The sequence below is a fragment of the Python bivittatus genome, unplaced genomic scaffold (genome assembly GCF_059951505.1).
Source record: "Python bivittatus isolate LINGU-HERP-01145 unplaced genomic scaffold, Pbiv_v1 ctg000610_np1212, whole genome shotgun sequence".
Lineage (NCBI taxonomy): Eukaryota > Metazoa > Chordata > Lepidosauria > Squamata > Pythonidae > Python > Python bivittatus.
This window is the reverse complement of record NW_028277088.1, coordinates 24,840,925-24,859,160: the sequence shown is the minus strand read 5'-3', so window position 1 is coordinate 24,859,160 and position 18,236 is coordinate 24,840,925. Positions and strand designations below refer to the sequence as shown.

At 38.3% G+C, this 18,236-nt stretch overlaps 1 protein-coding gene across 1 annotated transcript; it reads right to left on the bottom strand.

Moving 5' to 3' along the window:
• Positions 1-1,808: 1,808 nt before the first annotated feature.
• On the bottom strand, positions 1,809-17,647 carry TAC1 (tachykinin precursor 1). Its single transcript, XM_007425276.4, has 5 exons — positions 17,550-17,647; positions 17,086-17,348; positions 13,220-13,316; positions 11,419-11,442; positions 1,809-2,421 (listed from the first exon to the last, which is right to left on the bottom strand). Exons 2-5 carry the CDS (start codon positions 17,209-17,211, stop codon positions 2,372-2,374), a joined length of 297 nt encoding a protein of 98 aa, XP_007425338.1. The 5' UTR covers positions 17,212-17,348; positions 17,550-17,647; the 3' UTR covers positions 1,809-2,371.
• Positions 17,648-18,236: the final 589 nt, after the last annotated feature.

Here is an 18,236-nt window from a genome sequence, read left to right as displayed (position 1 = left end):
TGTTAAATCCTTACTTATCTTTTAACTATTTTTGTTAATTTTGTCCTTTTGTTCAAATTAGGTTTCATGTCTAGGAAACATGGAATCTGCTGCATTTTTAAAAGAGAAATAAAAGCCTAACATTTCTGGGACAAAGATGCACAAGTATGGATGGTTAGTTAATAAGTTCTTCTTTCTATTCTTAGCTAGGCTATATGCTTGCAGTTTATAGGCATCCGAATAGAGTATATAAACTTTTTAAAATAATTTGCAAGATCACCTTACAGATCAAACCATGTGCTTTTGAAGAGTCCGCTTTAAAGCACAAAGTGATTTAAATGTCCTGCTCCCACTTCGCCATCTTCTCTCTTCTCAACCAGATCTTCATTTCCATTTCTACTATGCTATCAGTCCTTTTATCCTGTCCTTGCTATAAAAAAATAAACTCACTTTAGACTGTAAGAACACACTGGAATGATATGAGTTTAATGTAGTTTGATTAGCAAGATTTCAGATATTAGGTGAGACCGGGGCATCATAGAGATTGAAAGTTTGTCAAAATGGAAGCAGCACATGCTGTTATAATGCAAACTCTGCCTGTTTCATGTGTGCGCAATATCACAAAGCATGTACAAAAGGGGTGGAGCTTATTTCACAACAGAGCAATGCTGCTTTTGTGATTTGCTCTCCCCACCCAACCCTGGACATGACTTTGAGAGATCAAAATAGGAACTGTGATAAAACTGAGTTGCTTGCAAAATGCAACTTCAAGTTTGTTTTTCAAAGGGAAAGTTATTGGAAAAGTAGCTCATCCCAGGGACTACATTCCTTCACACAAAATTGGAAATGCAGACTGTGTTTCTCATCATACTAAAACTTGTGAATCACTGTAGTAATTGACTGGCAGTAGATTCAGGATTGACAAAACTGCTCATTGCTTATATTGAATGTGCACTTATATAAAGGCAAGTTCACACACCATGATTTGCTTAATGATAGTTGACTGACTTGGCACAACATGGGAAGCTATGAACCATACAAGCTCTACCATGGTTTAGCATGATTTACATATTTATATGTTCCAAAAGTGGTAAACTCACTCTATATTCACACTGGTTTGTTCACATACTAGAATCCTAGAAAAATATTTCCATCACAGGATTGCCATCACATAAAGGGTTATGCACTAGCAAATCTTGGCTGCCAAAATCCAGATGAGCACTAGATGGCAGCAAAGAAAGGACTCCCCAACTCTACCAAATCATCTGGAACTTTGAAGCCCACATATCATACAAAGAATATATAATGCAGGTTGGTGGTGGAGGTGGTGGTGAAGAGCTGCAGCTTATCCTCATGGTTCTCATCCCCACCATTTTTTTACCAATCTGTTTTTATGGGGCAGAGCTTTGGCTGTGCACTCAACAAGCAAGGAAACCATAAGAAGTCAGAAGATTCTGCAGCTGCATTATCTCATGCTGTACTGTAGCTGTACAGGAAGGTTCTTCAGCTGTGAATCTGGAAATCTTACTGTATTAGCTTGAGAAATTGCCCACAGCTCCTTGTAACCTACTACACGCTGCCCAGATTTGCTCACGGACTAGTTAAAGGCCAGATAGTAACCAAACATGCACCATTTCCTTATTTGCTAGGCCAGCTTTCTTCAACCTGCTGACTGAAATTACAAAAGCCAGTGCTAGAAATGCTGGCAGGACTGACTAGTGGATAGTACTCAAATTGTCATTCTCTTCTGAAACTCACAAACCCTTTCTTTTCTTTTGAAAATTTTGACATTTGGTGCTCCTCTGCTTTAACCAATGATATCCATTCACAGAATGGGTGTTCCAAAATCCTCAGAGTGTTACTTTTATCTGAAGTGTGTGAATTGTGGTAAGATACCAGACAATGATGTAAAGACTTTTAAATTCACTTTTCATTTTTTTTAAAATATATATATGTAGGCAAAATAAACAAAAACATGCTGCAATGATACAAACATATTTTGACTACAGAAATTACAGGGTTTTTTTTCTTTTTTCTTTTGTTGCTACGATCACAAATCAACTTGGTGGTAAAGCAAATACTAAATTAACGAAGGATTTTTTTTCCTTATTCTTTACCACTTTTTTTACAATTGGTGAACATTTTTTCACAGAATGTATAATGTGCTTTATTGTGAAACATCACTGATCTCTATATTCCATACAGAAATGTAACCGTAGAGCTTGCCATGTCTGTATAATGTATATATCACTGCCACAATAGAAGAAATCATTGTAATTGAAATTTTCATCTTAAAAAAAAAAGTCATAAATAAATTATTCCTTACAATGGCTATTTTATATTACACTAAGCTGGCTACTTAAACATTTCAACAGACAATGGAAGAACTGTCTCATTTGCGTCTCCTTTGAAACATTTGTGGTTCACTCCATTCAGAAGATCCTGGCAGGGAAACAAAACAGTGCAGATTAATTGAATGTAATGAATAAGTGATTACATATCATGATAAGTTTGTCTCAAGGCTCAGTGTGCTGAATTTCCAATGTAAGCTGCGCTGGTCAGACCATAACTGGAATATGGCCTCCTAGTTTGAGTGCCACATAAACTTTATTCAGGGATTTTAACTCATCTGGGCCAGGGATTCATTAACTCATCTGGGCCTTCAATATTGGTGTGTAATCTGTCCCTGCCACAGAGCTTCTGCTTGTGGTGATTTGAGCTCTCTGATCATGAAAACAGTTCAGTGTGTTATTCAGGCAAACAAAAGTGGAGTTCTTTGAAGATTTTATCACTCAGAATGACAAGGAGATGTGTGAAGAACTGTTGCATCATAAGGTGACACTGAATTTTTCACTTGAGGAACTTCCATGACCATCTGGCAACTATACTGTATGGATTATGTGTCCTGCAGTGAGCAGGTGGTTGAACTAGGTGACTTTCAAAGTACCTTTCAATTCCATGATAAAACGTAGAGCTGCCTTAACAACTAATTACTGTTGACTTAGCAGAGTCTTTCCCAATCTGGATTCTCTCCAGATGTGTGGATTTAACTCCAAAAATTCTCAGCAATGGCCATGCTAGCTTGAGAATTCTGGGAGTTCATGTTTACACATCTGGAGGATACTTGCCTGAGGAAGGCTATGTTAATGGCAATTAGAGAGGCAAGTACTAGATCTTCCATTTTGTTGGTTTTCAAACACTAAAAAGCCTGACCTCCATAACTATAAATAAAGGACTTGGCATCTTAAGATTTAACTATTTTGTCTCTTTCATAGACACTTTTTCACTTCCCAGTGTAACGCATTTCTAGTTTTTTAGCCGAGTAACAATATATTCAATAGCATTATCTTATGCATTTGTTAGTGACCACTTCAGCTTATGAGACAAAGGAACTGAAAGTGTAAACACTTTCACATGTTAAGACATGAACATTCCCTGGCCTCTCTGATAAAACAGTGTCTCTGACAGTGAAATCTTATAGAGATGTTCCTCAAATAAGCCCACTGATTCTGATGAATTCTTTTACATGAATGTCTGTAGGATAGCAATTTTTATAATGTATTTTCTGTGTCTAAGAATTTTGGTTCTGTTTTTTGACAACACCATTCATTTGCTTACGTCCCAGCAGTTTTAAGAGGGCATAGTTGGCTGGAACCCCTATATTATCTGTAGCTTTGTTTTAGAATGCATTTGTGAGATCTCAAATATTCATATGGTACCTTTCAGAAATGTAGTCTCCAAAGTCTCTTGTGATAGCAGTTTGGATGTTTGATATCTATACTAGCAGGGAACCTGAAAGCTGGGCCATAATCCAGGTCACATTGTGTTTGCATAACTTGCTTGCCCATGGTTAACTGAAAACATGGTTTTGCACAGGATATTAGTTTAAAATGTTGGCTAGTACGGTGGAACCACAGAATACTGTCCACAGAAATAGTGCTGAGAACTTATTCTATTAGCTGACATATATTTTCCCTCATCTGGCTTCTTCTAACATTATTTTACAAATTTGGCAGATTATAATAAAATGTGCATTTCTTTTATTGTGCAGGAAGTATGGATTTTAAAATCACCTGTGTTAGAAAAGCAATGAATACAAAAATGGGGTAAAACTGGAGTTTAATGTTTTAGACTGGAATACTTTAGCCCCTGATTTTAGTGGAGTCTAACTATTGTTCTATGACCTACAGCAATTTCGAAAAAATAAGATTTATAAACCCACGGTTATTTATTATTCTGTATTTTCAAACATATGATCACAATACAAATTGAATTTCAGTTCAGACTCAATTCTGTTCATTGGTATTTACAAATGCAAGAGCATTTAGTGGCTATCTTTCTAAGATAAATTATTCCCTTAATTGCTCATGATTCACAGCAATTTGTAAAACTAAATAAGATATGACCTTGATATACTGCAGCTCTGAGTACTGCTGGTTGAAATATAAAGCAGTTGACAACTGTAATTTCAGAAAATAGTTTACCGGGTACACATTAAAGAATTGAAAACTTCCTGATCTATTTAGGGAAATAAGAGAAAATGTTTCTTTCAAAATATTTCAGTAGTTTTAAGAATGTTTTTTAAAAGGTTACCAAAAATACACATCTTCTGGATACACTAGCAGATTTTAAATTTATAAATTAAACCATAATAAACTAGGAAATGATACTGGTTAACACAAAATTTGATTTAACTCTATACAGATGCATTGGTACTGAAGGCAGAGAAAGGGCCATACAGGAAAGGGGGAAAATGGTAATGATTGTGCCTATAAAGAAGAAAGCAAGTGCATGGAAGAAAGGATCTGTGATGAAAGGTGAGCAGTTTTCAGTCTCATTTCCTAGAGGAACTTGTGTCTTCTAAATGTTATTGGACTCCAAAGACCATCCTTCCTGTTCCCATGTTACTTGGGGCTCATAAAAATTGAGCCCTGGCAACTTCTGGAGGACTCAGGTTACCTGTCTTTGTCTTAAATATTGTAAGATGGCTGTGTATTCAAAATGCTGTAAAATTAAAATAAAAATTGTAGATAGAGGCTTTTGTTTAGTCTTCATTTTACAGTTTATACATACCAGAATTTAAAGATCTTTTGCCCATGAGTCCAACAAATGAGTCTGTTTTATGTCCTGAAAAATATATTTGTGGGGTATTTAAATACAGTACATTTGAAAGATGCCTTTTTGAAAAAACAAACTGTATTTGGAATGGGAATGCATTTTCACACTCAAATACACAGTAGAAACAGACTCTAGATATAGTTGGACTCAAGGCTAAATAAATCTGACCCTTAGTTACAGGACATTTTATTACAAATAAACATGAAAAAAAAACCTCTTGCCCATTTCTATAGAATCTGATCTCCACCTTCACTGAATAACTGCCAATTTTAATTCATTTAAAATGGAGCTGATTAATAATAAAAAATGGCTCCCAAACTATTTGGCTAGGGTATATTTTAAAGCAATAACATATTCTTCACAGCCTCTAGGCAGTTCTTTCAGCATACTTTGGAATGGGGAGACCTCGGTACTCTCTGAGCTTGGTTGTTTGCTTGCAGACATTTCATTACCCAACTAGGTAACGTCATCAGCGCTCTATTCAAACCTGAGCTACATATATTCTTTTCTATTGAATACTTTGGAATATCTCAGTGGTTAAGTTCTGCAATCATTTCATGGTTCTCCTAGTCATTAGTCTCAGCCCTGTAACCTGCAGGCATTGATGTTTGCATGCACACACTGAAGCAGAAGATACCTCCTTACCTGAACTGAATAGAACATTTTGCAATTAACCATGTATTCAATAAGGGCTAGGGTGCTTCTGAGTGTGTGAATGCAAGCGTAATGCCTATCTACAACATTTAAAGCAGCTGTGTCTTTTCTCAGGATCACACAACTACTGATTGGACTTCCGGTGAGCGTCATGGCAAGCTGACGTCCTGCTGGCAGTGGGACCACATTTACAAGGAAACGGCTGGATGCTGGATCCAGACTGGCAAAATCTCTCTGAAGGAAGGAGAGATCACTGAGATAACCCATGTGATTCCGGACAGCCACTCCTCGTAAGTAGACCACAGGAACTGTTGTTTTGCAGTTGTTTTATGAGTTGAGTGGCTGGGAATCAGGATTACATCAAGCTCATACTTGTAATGCTGCCTTTTAAGGACAAAGATTGACCGAGCCTTGTTTCTTAATCACTTTTTGGATTTTTTTTTTTTTTTTTTTTTTTACAGGACTGGAAATATAAGACCCTTCAGATTGGCAAGATTTAACTATATTCATCAGGTGAGTTGCCTTTTCCTTGGAGAAAGATATTTTAAATGTGATTTTAAAAGCTCTGGAAAAATGTTTTTTGTTTAAACAGCCAAATGGTGCTTACAATATGGATTTTGGAAAGCTAAAAAAGGATTAAGGGTCTAAATGGACTTGGAATTACAGTTTTCAATTAATTAGAAGAATTCTTCCTATGGGAAATGGCAGTTGTTTGGGTACTTTTAAGAGGAAATATGATAATGGGACCTTGAAGGTTTGACACTAGAGGGAGCCAGAGGACAATAAATTCATTTTGTTAACAAAGAAATAAGAATGGAGCAAACAACTTTAATAGATGTTTTTGAATATTGGTCTTTAAAGTTACAGAAGATGATCAAGAGGCAACGGGAAAGTCTGAAATTAATTTGAGTGTGGATTTAATTTTGTCAAGCAATGAGAAGAATATGGAGAAAGGTGCACTGGATTTTCAAACGAAACTGATGGGTATTAAAGGAGATGTTCAATTACTAAACCAGAAAAGCAATTTGGATAACTTTTTCTCACTGGATTTGCAAAAGAGATCTGTTAAAAGTCTTGAAGGACTTAAGAAGTGATAAAAAAAAAAAGGACAAACTTTACTTACTGGATGTACAAAAGAGGTCTGTTAAAGTTTTGAAAAGATTTTTGGGTTAAAGAGAAGATGGACAGAAAAAAAACTATGGGAATATTTTGGAAGTGTTCAAAATTAAGATTGTTAAAAATTCAGGGAAGGAATATAGGATTGGCTTATTCTATCAAGGTTAAAATAGAAAATTAGTTATATCTGGTTTCCCTTACTACAGTTTTGCTTAAAAAGAATGAACAAGGCTTTTGGACTTTGTTTTTTTAGTTAAGTTATGGGGTGAGGAGAGTATATGTTGAATTAAGAGATGGTGATAAGCTATTAAAATTGTTTTTACTTGCTGAGATTAAGGGGGAAGTTACTCCTTTTTGTTCTTTTTCTCTTTTCTATGATTTTTTCTTTTTTTGTATTTTTCTTTTTGTATTCTTATATTTTCTGTAGTTTGTATTAGTTTCTATTCTTTTTTTTGTAATTCTTAATACATTATTTAAAAAAAAAAAGAATCACACAACTAGAGTTGCACAGTTCCTGGAAGGTGTGTGGCTGCTTTAAGATCCTACAATAGTGTGCTTTTGGATATCAGTCTGAAACACTGCATGGCCCTGCTGAGGACTCAAAACCAGAGAGATACATTTTAGGATGCATTTATAAATTTGGTACCATTGCTTTTGAAACCCATGGCCCTTTAGCAGTTGCTGAATTTATAATTCCAAGCATTCCTCTCCGCTGACCATGCTGCCTAGGATTGCTTAAAGTGATAGTTCACCAAAACTGAGGGGGAAGGGGGAGGCACAAGTTCCCCACCTCTTGTAGGGTTTTTTTGACGGGAAGGTGGATCAATAGTAACAGCAGCAGGTATCTGATAGAAGCTGTAATGAAGTAACATCATATATGCCATGATGTCATTCACACAATGACATAAGCACATAATGCATCATGATTATGAAGTTATGATGCAAACAATGTCACTTGCTCCCCTTGCCTCCCCCCACCCCTCATGTCAATGGCAGTGAATGCACTTGCTTGCCTCTTCTGTCCTGCTTCTCCCTGTTTGCTTGTCAGCTTCCAGCTGTCTCTTTCTCTCCCCCCCCCCCCGCGGTTTTACAGCTATGGCATTAAGGCTTTGTAGTACAATGGAACAGGGCAGAAGTAGATTGTTAGGCAAACAGATCCCTTTTAATTGTGATTGAGTATACTCATTATTAGAGAACAATTTACTACTAAGTAACTAGCTATGGCAGTTTCCAGACTAGAAGTATACATCCTCCTAGTAGGAGTAGTGGCTACTTCTGCTGCTTCTATAATTGTGTAATTCTCTCTTCCTCTAATAATTATTCTTTATTGTGTACCCAGCTAACAAAAGCTCAACATTTTTGAAATTTATTAATGCAATGATTTTACAAATTGTATACACTTCTATTGATTAAGACACCAAAAGTGTTTACTGAGAAAGACTGTGCTTTTTAAAAATGGCTTTGGTGCAATCTCAACCTATCAAAAATTCCTTTTTGGAGTTTTTTCCCCCAAAGCTCTTGAAATTATTGATCAATCCAAAATAATGGCCAGGCTTTCAGGGTCCAGAATGCCACGTACATATAAAGTATTCGTAAGCATTGTTGAGATTTTATTCTTTACCAGATCATAATTTTGACAGCAGCCAATAAATACAGTGGGATAAATGGACAGGAGCTTTGGATGAAAACATTTTAATTGTAATTCAAATAGCTTTGATCCCTAAGATTTAATATAACTTTCAGTCAGGAATCCCAAAGGCATTTTCAATCTTTGATAAAATAGAATACAGTATTGTGAAACCCTACCAAATAGAATAAAATACACAATATTTTAATCTTCCTGAAACCCAAGCTTCTGAGTTTGGGTTAAGTTGCTGCAGGCAGTTTGGAGAAAAATATAAAAATCAGTTTGCTTAACATGCCTCTGCGGTACTCATCTCTGGTGGTATACAATCAACTATTCTGCTGAACTGGCTTGCAGTGAATATTCTGTACATTCAATATGTACACTATAGAAAAGCAAATAAAATGACTATTTATTTGGATTTATTAAGGCTGCCCGACCCCAAAAAGACTCTGGGAAGCTTACAATATATCCAATACATAAGAAACACAACTAAAACTAGATGACTTCCAGGACTAAAAGAGCATTCCCAACATTCAGAAAAAAGACTTGACAGGAGCTCCACAAACTCCCTCATCCCAGGCCTGGGATCAGAACCAGGTCTTAAGGTACTTCCTGAACCCTTGGACAGTGAAGCTGTCTGTAAACTTACTTGGGAATAAATCTCATTGTTCTCAGTGGAGCATTCCTTTAATAGCTTCAAGGCAACCTTTTAGCAGCCATGAAGTGCACCTTCTTTTATTATTTTTTTTCACTCCTTAAGGACTGCAGTAAGTAAAAGACTTACACTGTATTATGGAATCATACTGTTGGATAAGGCTATGATATCTGGCATAGATTCAGGTGGGATTAAAGAGGTGTGTTTTTTAAAAGGTTTGTAAGTCTCTTCAAGAGTATGCATATGTTTGGCTTTGTTTCCCATAGAAATCTATGTTAAATCAAATCAGTTTGGTGGGAGGTTTGCTACTGAATTTTGATGGCATGATCAGGGAGTGGCCAGAAGTATTGAATTTCAACTTGAAATCACACTGGGTGTAGTTTATATTACAGTGATAGTGATAGCTCTTTATCCCAAGAAAGTATCCTTTGGAGAAATCTTGTATTTATCATTTCATAACGAAATAGTAGCCTGTGCCTATAAAACTAGGATTTTATAGTGCAGCCTACATGACCTTGCTCAGAAGTAAGCCTTGCTTTGTTCAAAAGGCCTTATCCCTAGAAGACTTAGGAATGAAGAATCAATAAAACTTATTTGGGACACAAACAGGGACAACTATAGAAGACTGAATGGCCTGAGTGGACCCATTTCTGTTCTCACTTTAGAGTGGCTATGCATTTTACAGGGTTATACATAACTGATTTGTTTATTTACTTTTTGCATGTTTAGAATAATGTGCAAACTGAGAAGTAGTGACTTGTGTATTTAGCATTTATTAAAAGCAGAGCCTAGAACTTAGGAAGGGATGTGGACAAGCTTTCTGAGGAAAATCATCATAACCTGTTTTCTCTTCCTTTCCAGTATGTGCCATCCTCAAAAAATATAACCTAACAACTCCGTACTATATATCATATCAATCTTCCCTGCCCTTTTCTGTTTGATATTGCAACCTCTCCCCCCGAAAAGAAGACCATTTCTCTCTAAAATGATTAATCTGTACTGACATGTCAGAAAGAAGACAAAGCTAGAAATCTTCTCCCTGTCCACATATGTTCAGTGGACTGTTACCAAGAGTCATTTCCCTCTCATAACTTCTATATCCTCTGTTCCTCTACTTCCACAACCTAATCAGCATTCCTCTGGTGATATATTTTTATGTAATCCATATTCATTCTGACAGTTCATTTCCATTTAGTAATGAAATAATTTGGATAAATGAACTATTCCTTCAGTGGGCAGTTAATAATTTTGGAGAGATCCTTGATTCACCAAACGGTTGCTTATACAGGTTGATTAATAACCTTCACTAATAAAAATGTTAGTTCTATTTCTCCAAATTGCTTTAAAAGTTATCATCTTCTGAGTAACTCACAAATTGTGTTAAACTAAGGTTATAAACTTAAGATGAACTGAAAATAAATGCCACTGATCATGCTAAATATTAATAAGGGATATTGTGAGTTTAATAGGTGATACAGCATCTGCTATATATTTCTGCTTAGAAATTAGCCCCTTGAATTCAATAGAATATTTCCTGGAGAATATAAAAAGGACCATAATCTGAATCCTGCTGAAACCAATCCAACAAATTAGTGCTATGACTAATAACACTAAATGACTAAAGATCAGAAACCAGTTATGAAAAAAACAGACTAAAATAGCAGCATTAAAACATTATTCTAACATAAATCACAGTTTAAACAATTATAGAAAGATCAGCTGAAAATGAGTAAATCAGTCTTTAAGGGCTGTTTTAAAACAGCCAGTGAAAGAGCTAGGCACGTTTACAGAATGCTGTTTCAAAGGAATGGCGTCACCACAGACAAGGTCCCACTTCTCATTGAAGCTTACTTCTAAGTAAGCACTGTTGGTCATAATTAAAAGCAGGAATGCTGTAAATGTGTATTTGTAAGCCCCACTGTGTTCAATGGACCTTACTCCCAGGTAGGTATGCACAGAATTAGGCTAGATTGGAAAATTGGCATTCAGGAATTGCTCTGTTCTGAAATTATCCTGTCTTGAAGTACATTTTTTGTGGATGACTCTATTGTAATTATTTGGACTTTCTGAGCAAATCTTGTTTATTCAGGGCCTTTGAATGTATGCCAACATCTCTGCATGCTCACTGGAAATGCTGGGTTTGATTCAATTTCTCTAGAATCAAGTATACAGTTGCAATTCTGGATATATCTCATATTAATTGGAAAATGGTGCACAGGGAAATTAGGGGAAAATCAGCTTATTTCTAGTAAAACCAATTCCAACTTACTTTTGTGGGAGAGAGGGCTATATCCTGGAAATCAACAAAACAAAATAATTAGCAAGTGCAAGTCATTATTTATCATTGTCATAAAAAGGAGGAACACATTTGATAGAACCACATTATCATGGCAATTAATGCCTTAATTGTTTTCTGAATAATTCATGGGTGTGAAACACTTTTTAGTCTAGGCACGATATGCCAGGACTGTTTCCTGTATACGCTCCATTATAAAATGGGATATGCTTTTATACAATTCTCATCTATTTTTCCTCCTGTAAAGAACATTCCATTTGATGCATGATTCTTTCAAAGCAATGAAATAGATCTTAACAATTCCTAGTTCTGAAAAATGTAATTCAAGTATTCTTACTCTAATTTTATACAGTATATTTATTAAATAAGGACAAACAACAAATATAAATACCATTCAATATCTAATTCTATATTTTCCCATTTATGCTTAGAAAAAGAAAGTGGCAAGCAGCTGTTTATTATTCTCCTTTAAAAACATAAATGCAGATCTTTTCCCATAGGGGGAAAAACACTATTTGCAGAACAGTAAGAACATTTCTAATTTTCAACAGAATTGTATTTTCATATGTGAAATAACTTAGGAAGACTGTCTCCCATGTGTTCTGATCTTCAGTTTCAAACTGCACTGTGCATTTTTTAAAAGCTGCAGTATTAAGGAAGCAGCAACAGCATCTAGAAAGGAAAAGCTCATTATCTTTTTGATAATGAAGGCTTCCCTGATCTTGTTCCCCATATCTCCAGACATACTGGGGATGATGAGGCTGTGGATTGACATGCTTTAAGGATGTGTCTCAAGTTTAGGAAAGCTGAGCTAATGACTGGGTTCAATTTAGTTTGGTTTGCTTCCTTCTGTGGTTTGTATGCTGTGTTAATCAAATTTACTAGCTTGTTCAACAAACCATGGCTAGGCACAATATGTAAGCCCAGCCAATGTGTATAACTAATGTCCTGGGACAGGCGATTAGCTGAGGCTGCAATCCTACAGACTAGTGTTTCCAACCTTGGCAATTTCTAGGTGTGTGGACTTCAAATCCCAGCATTCCACAGGCCAGTACGGCCATTGATGAAACTTCTGGGTGTTGGTCCACTTACCTAGAAGTTGCCAAGGTTGGAAAACACTGCTATAGACCATGGTAGACTGCTTCAAGAGCCATAAGATTCATCCAATTCTAAGCTCCAAAAAGAGCTCTGACCTGGAAGGGGGAAATCTAGCATTGGAAACTCCCTCCTGTTCCACCGTGCCCCCTCCTCAGAGCCTTGAGAATTTTTTATGATGTCAGAACTTCAGTATCAGAAAGGGCAAAAGGAAGCATGATGGAGGAGAAGATGACATGAATGGGTTGAGAGCAAACATGGATCTGCTACTGCCTGTCTAATCTGGCATTTTGAGCCTGCAAACATGAGAAGAAGAAAAAAAAACCCTCCAACCTTGATTTTATTCAGGGTTTTTATTTAATTTCTTTCAAAACTGAGTTTATTTACAGGAAGAAAGGACTCTTACTTTACACACTTTGTGTTTTTCTACAGCATCTTGCTAAATATATGTAAAATACTACTCATGGTTGTTAGGAATATTTCTAAAAATGTTTTTTTGATGGATTCAAACTAAATATTTATAAATAATAAAATTTTTAATAATAAATTTAATAATAAATTTACTGTTTATAAATAAGAGAATAAATATTCCCTTCAATTAAATATTTTTAGTTTAAATTATTTTTCAGACACACTTAAATTACAGTATTAAAAAAAAAGAACTGGAAGTGGTTCTCACCAGCATCTCGTTTGCCCATTAAGCCGTAGAACTGCTGAGGTCTGGGTCTCCTGGCAATTCTCTGAAGATAGTGTTCAATGGGTAAAGGCAACTTTTCCTGAAACAGAAATATAAAAAGATTGCTTAAGTGCTCAGCCTTCACTTCTGATAAAATGTGACACCAACTGAACAACAACAACAAAAAGCACTTAACGTGGAAGTATCACATATTCTGAGCCTTTTTTTTCCCCACTTTCCTGATCTGTTACATTCAAAAGCCTCCACAAGCTCATCTCAAAGGGAAGTATTTTTTTTCCTCTAAATTCAGATCATGAACCAAATTGATGGAAATCTTAATCTAGGATCAAAACCCTGCATTCCGCCACATGTAGGCCATGAGAGGGCATTGAAAATACAGAGCTGAAAACTGTCCAGATTTGGTGGAAAATTGATACATTGGTTGAGTAGAGTTTTTCAGTATGTGATCAGTTATTGTTCTTAACCCTTTCATATCCAGATCATCCACCTTAGTCCCTTGCAAAAAGTATATAACACTGTACGTGTTTGACCACCTGTAAGTTATGGACCTGTTTTATGATTAAAGCACCAGATTCTCTGACAGGTGTTGACATAGAAGAGGGTAGCAAGGGAAAATAATTCCTGTTGATACTGGGTTATTTCAGTTTGTTTAAGCATCTTCTGTAAGTCTATCAGCAAATGTCAGGAAAAGCATTGGGTCACACATTGTAAGCTACAGTTTGTTGAACGGGCCATAGCAGCCGGGTCTACACATAAGTATGTACAAGTTATTACTTTTCCACCCTAACTTGATGTTGTGAGAATAAACGTTTAGTGAGACTCCTAGAACTGCTGGAGAGGAGACAAACCTATTTAGATTAACCTCTACCATAGAAGTAGGGAATCTCTAATCCTCCAAATGTTGCTGAATTACAGCTCTCAGGAACTTACTGCATTTACTACATTAGCCATGCTGGCTGGAGCTGCTGGGAATTCTAGTGCAACACTAGAGGATTATAACTTCTCCATTTTTAAAGTAGATGCTATGCAGGATTCACATTGCACGAAGGAGATATAATTAGGTGGTCTTTCCCAAAATCTCCAGGTAGAGATAGAAAAACCTCTGGAGCACTGCTACCAATGTCTGAAATATTAGACGGACCAAGGGTCTGATACAAATAGGGCAACTTATGTTCTTAAGTGTTCTATCCTATGACTGCTTGAACAAAGATGCAGTTAGACTGCCCTAGAGATAAGATTTTACAGAGGAGATACATGACTATGGGCCAACATGCATCTGTGGATTTGGGTCCCAAAGTAATGTTTCCTCCTTTTCCATAGGAATCAGGAAAATATTACAATAGAATCCAGTGCCAATTGAGCAAATAGGGCAGCTTATAGATGGCACCACATCGTCTCCTTTTGGATATTAAATGGTCTTACAGCACTTTCCCATCATTCAGGCACATCAAAGATTTCTTTTTAGAAAGCTCTACCTGGGATTTGAATACATGTACCAAAATCAGAGATTTATGCTTGGTGCATCTTTATGTCAAGTACCTTTGGTTCATGTAATTGTGCAAACCTGAGCAGTATGTGGAATTGGTATGGAACAGTGGAAAGAGATGGAACACCCAATGAAATCAGTTTGAAAAATAGGTGAAATTAAGCAGGTAAGCTCATTCATTTCAACATGAATATTTACCTTCCTATGACATTTAATTGCTAACACATTCATTTCTTTCAGCTTTTTAACTTCTGTCCAGAAAGGAAGCCTAAGGGCAAATTAGATGAGATGCTAGTGATCCATGAAATACAAAAATAAAATAAAGTATCATTTGCAAGAAACAGTCATGGAATTTAAATTGTAAAGGGAGATGGGAATTAAGGCTTCTCCCAATGGCAAAAACCTGATCATTTCAATTGGCATTTGCTCTTTCAGAGAAAACTTAAAAATTATACGAGGGAAATAGACACAGGTATAATTTCACCCATTCTCACTCCCAACATAAAATACAAGATTTATTGTCAGGAAAAATTAAGCATGGAGGGGGGGACAACAACAGCAGCATGACAGTCACACCTCAGACTAGACAGGTTTAGGTCCCATTTTTTTTAAAGAATTTATATTTTGTTGTCTGCTGAAGTGATTTCCTGCCATGATGTATGCAATTCACATTAGCAATCACTCATTTTTCATCCAGTTACAGTTTGCAAGCTATGGTTAAGGGAATGATCAGTATACTGAATGAGGACTTGATGTACCCAGTCTCATCCATAAACGTGCCCTATCAGCTAGAGATAATCATCCAACATTGTAAGAAGGGGAAACTGATGGTGCTGGTTGTATGGGTCCAAAAAGGAAATCAGTGATATGGATAGATGAGAAAGAAGAAAGGGCTTGGCCTTGGGGTTTTAACCTATCTTGTAGGCAAATTTGCCCAGAATGTTGTTGTTCTCCGGATTCAGAGAGAAGCACAACCTGGAAACAACGAGGAGCAAGTGATATAATGGAATTCAATACATCTTTCCCTAGAATTCAATATATCTTTCCATTCAACTAGTCTCCTAGGTGTAGAGATTCCCTATATTCTCCTGAAGAAACAACTCAAGAAGATGGCAGTAAAGAGAAGCGATTTTACTCTGATATGAAAGAGACTTGGGGTCAGATAAGCTGGCTCATGCTATCTTCTCTAGAATATGGACAAAATCTTGTAATGTATGGCTCATTGTCATGGTACAGTTGGGTAATTTTAGATTCTCAACTTAATGGCTGAGGGCTCCTTTTTTCTAATTGTGATAGGTACTGCCTGGCTCCCTTCAAACCACAAAAGACATTGCCCTGCATATAGTGGGCCTGCTGCCCCTTCCCCCTGCAGCTGAACTTTTGCTCTAATGGTTATTTACTTGCAGCCTTGGTGGTGTTTCTTTATTTTTCTTTCTACCCCCCCCCCCAAAGTCTCAAGCAACTCTTTCAGTTCAGGAACTTCAAGCAATCCATTTTTTGCTTGAGTTCAAATAACTTTTTAAGCTTGTTAACCATGCTCTGCTCCGTCAACGGACTTTACAACCTGGCTCCCAAATCTATTTTCATAGCCATACTGTAAACATATTTGTGTTTTCTTTGAAATTAATCCCTCTGCTGGTTAAGGGCTGCAATAAAGAGCGATTTGAAATTAGTCCCGTTCGACGGGCACAGCAGTGGAGCTTGTAAGATTACCCGCTTAGAATGAGACCCAGCCATACCATTTCCTGTGCGGCCAACTTCTAACTATCCCTAAGCCCAGCCTACCTCACAGGGTTGCTGTGATGACAATAAAACGAAGAAAGACCGCCTGGTTGCCACCCTAAGCAGGACAGCCATGCCAAATTAAGAAGTAAGATAAGAACTCCAATGCATTTACTCCCGCCAGAGACGCAACAACTGCTAGAAAGCGCGCGGGAGCGAGCAGCATCGAGAGGCAATCGCTTTTTTTCACCGCGACATCAGTTTTGAAAGGAGAACGCGGGGCTCCGTCAACACAATCCGGTGCGCTTTCTCCGACTGCGCCGTTCGCCTTGTTCATGGGCGAACAAGCTTGCCTGGGCCGAAAGGAGGACGCAGAAAGGCGGAAAAGAGCGGGGAATTCGCCCCGACGTCGCCTCAGCGGAACGAGGGCGGCCAACATTCCTTGGCGCGCCTGCCAAAAGCTGGCGGCGACAGGAACGCCCGTTCACACGGCCAGCTCCAGCCCCGCTCGGGCCTTCGCTTCCTCGCCCGCCCGTGCCCCATCCCGCCATCCAACCGTCCTCGCGCTCGCCTGCTCTTCAAAAGCCACCTAAGTTGAGGAGCTCGCCCACCGTGGCCGAGAGGCGTCGCTTCCCCTCACCTGGTTCTGCTCGCCGCCGTCGGACCAATCCGCCCAGTAGCTCAGCTCATGCTGGTCTTCCAGATCTTCCCCCATGGCTTGCGCGGATGCAAGGAAGAGCGCGGTCAAAATCAGCAGGAACTTCATCGTTTCCAGCTTCTTCCCCGCCGACGGGTACCCGGAGTACCCTAGCAGAACGGCAGGAGGCGGCGGGGATGCCGTCGAGGGAAGCGAGAGCGCCCCTTCTCCGCTTTGCGCCTGCTCCAAAGTTCTCTGAAGCTGTGCTAAGAGAGGGAGCGAGAGAAGGAGAAAAGTGAGGGCTGGGTGCGAAGGCTCTCCCCCCGTCCCGCTAGAGAAGACCATGGAAGGCAAATGAGGATGGTCTACGTGCCCCCACGGCAGCCGCCCTGGAGTCGCTCTGGGTGTATAAAATTGAATTAAAGCAACGCCCAGGCAGGCAGCGCAGACGAACCACGAGCACTTACTGCAACGGAGGAAGATGACCCGGTCGCTGCTTGGCGGAATAGTAAGTGCGCCCCAAGAACCCGCTCTGCTTTATAGTCCAGAGGACGGGGAGGGCCACGGAATTTCATCTGCCTGAATCTAATGGCTTCCAGGTATTTATCATGTGAGTCACCTGACCGGCCCTCCTCCCATCACTCCGGATTATGATCAGATGCGTTCAATATGTAATTGCCACCAGGCTGTACTTCCTTGTTCTTGGGTGTACAAGCCTTCTTTTGGAGGTGCTGCCCCCCCCCCCGCCATGAATTATTATCTTTTTTCTCCTCCTTTTATCAGCAATCTGGGGCAAGCCCCCGCAAGAAAACTTTCTCCTCCAGCAGGCAGCTCCTCCCTGACTGGTGTACCAAGAGCCCAGGGATGAATCATCAAAGAAGGTCCAGTGATTCATCTGTGGCAACTTTGATAGAATGTTTTGGATGTCAGGCCTGCTCTCATTTAGAGATGGAGCCCCAGGTCTCAATTAAAGGAGTGGAAGGGTGACTTTTAAGCAAACAAAATAAAAAATTCAAATAAGCCCTTCATGAGAGGATTTTTTTTTTAAATCATTACGTCTACAGCAGGACGCAGCTAACAAAATACTTTGCAAATCCCAAAACGTAAATCTCAGGCTGCTTGACTGTAGACATTTCTGATGCTCGTTCCATCGT

Bases quoted from the DNA above. Each gene is read 5' to 3' on its own strand.
- TAC1 (XM_007425276.4), bottom strand. From the start codon at position 17,211: ATGAAGTTCCTGCTGATTTTGACCGCGCTCTTCCTTGCATCCGCGCAA. The intron at 13,317-17,085 runs GTGAGGGGAAGC...TTTCTGTTTCAG, and splicing joins ACGGCGGCGAGCAGAACCAG to GAAAAGTTGCCTTTACCCAT. The intron at 11,443-13,219 runs GTGAGAACCACT...GTTGATTTCCAG, and splicing joins AATGGGCAAACGAGATGCTG to GATATAGCCCTCTCTCCCAC.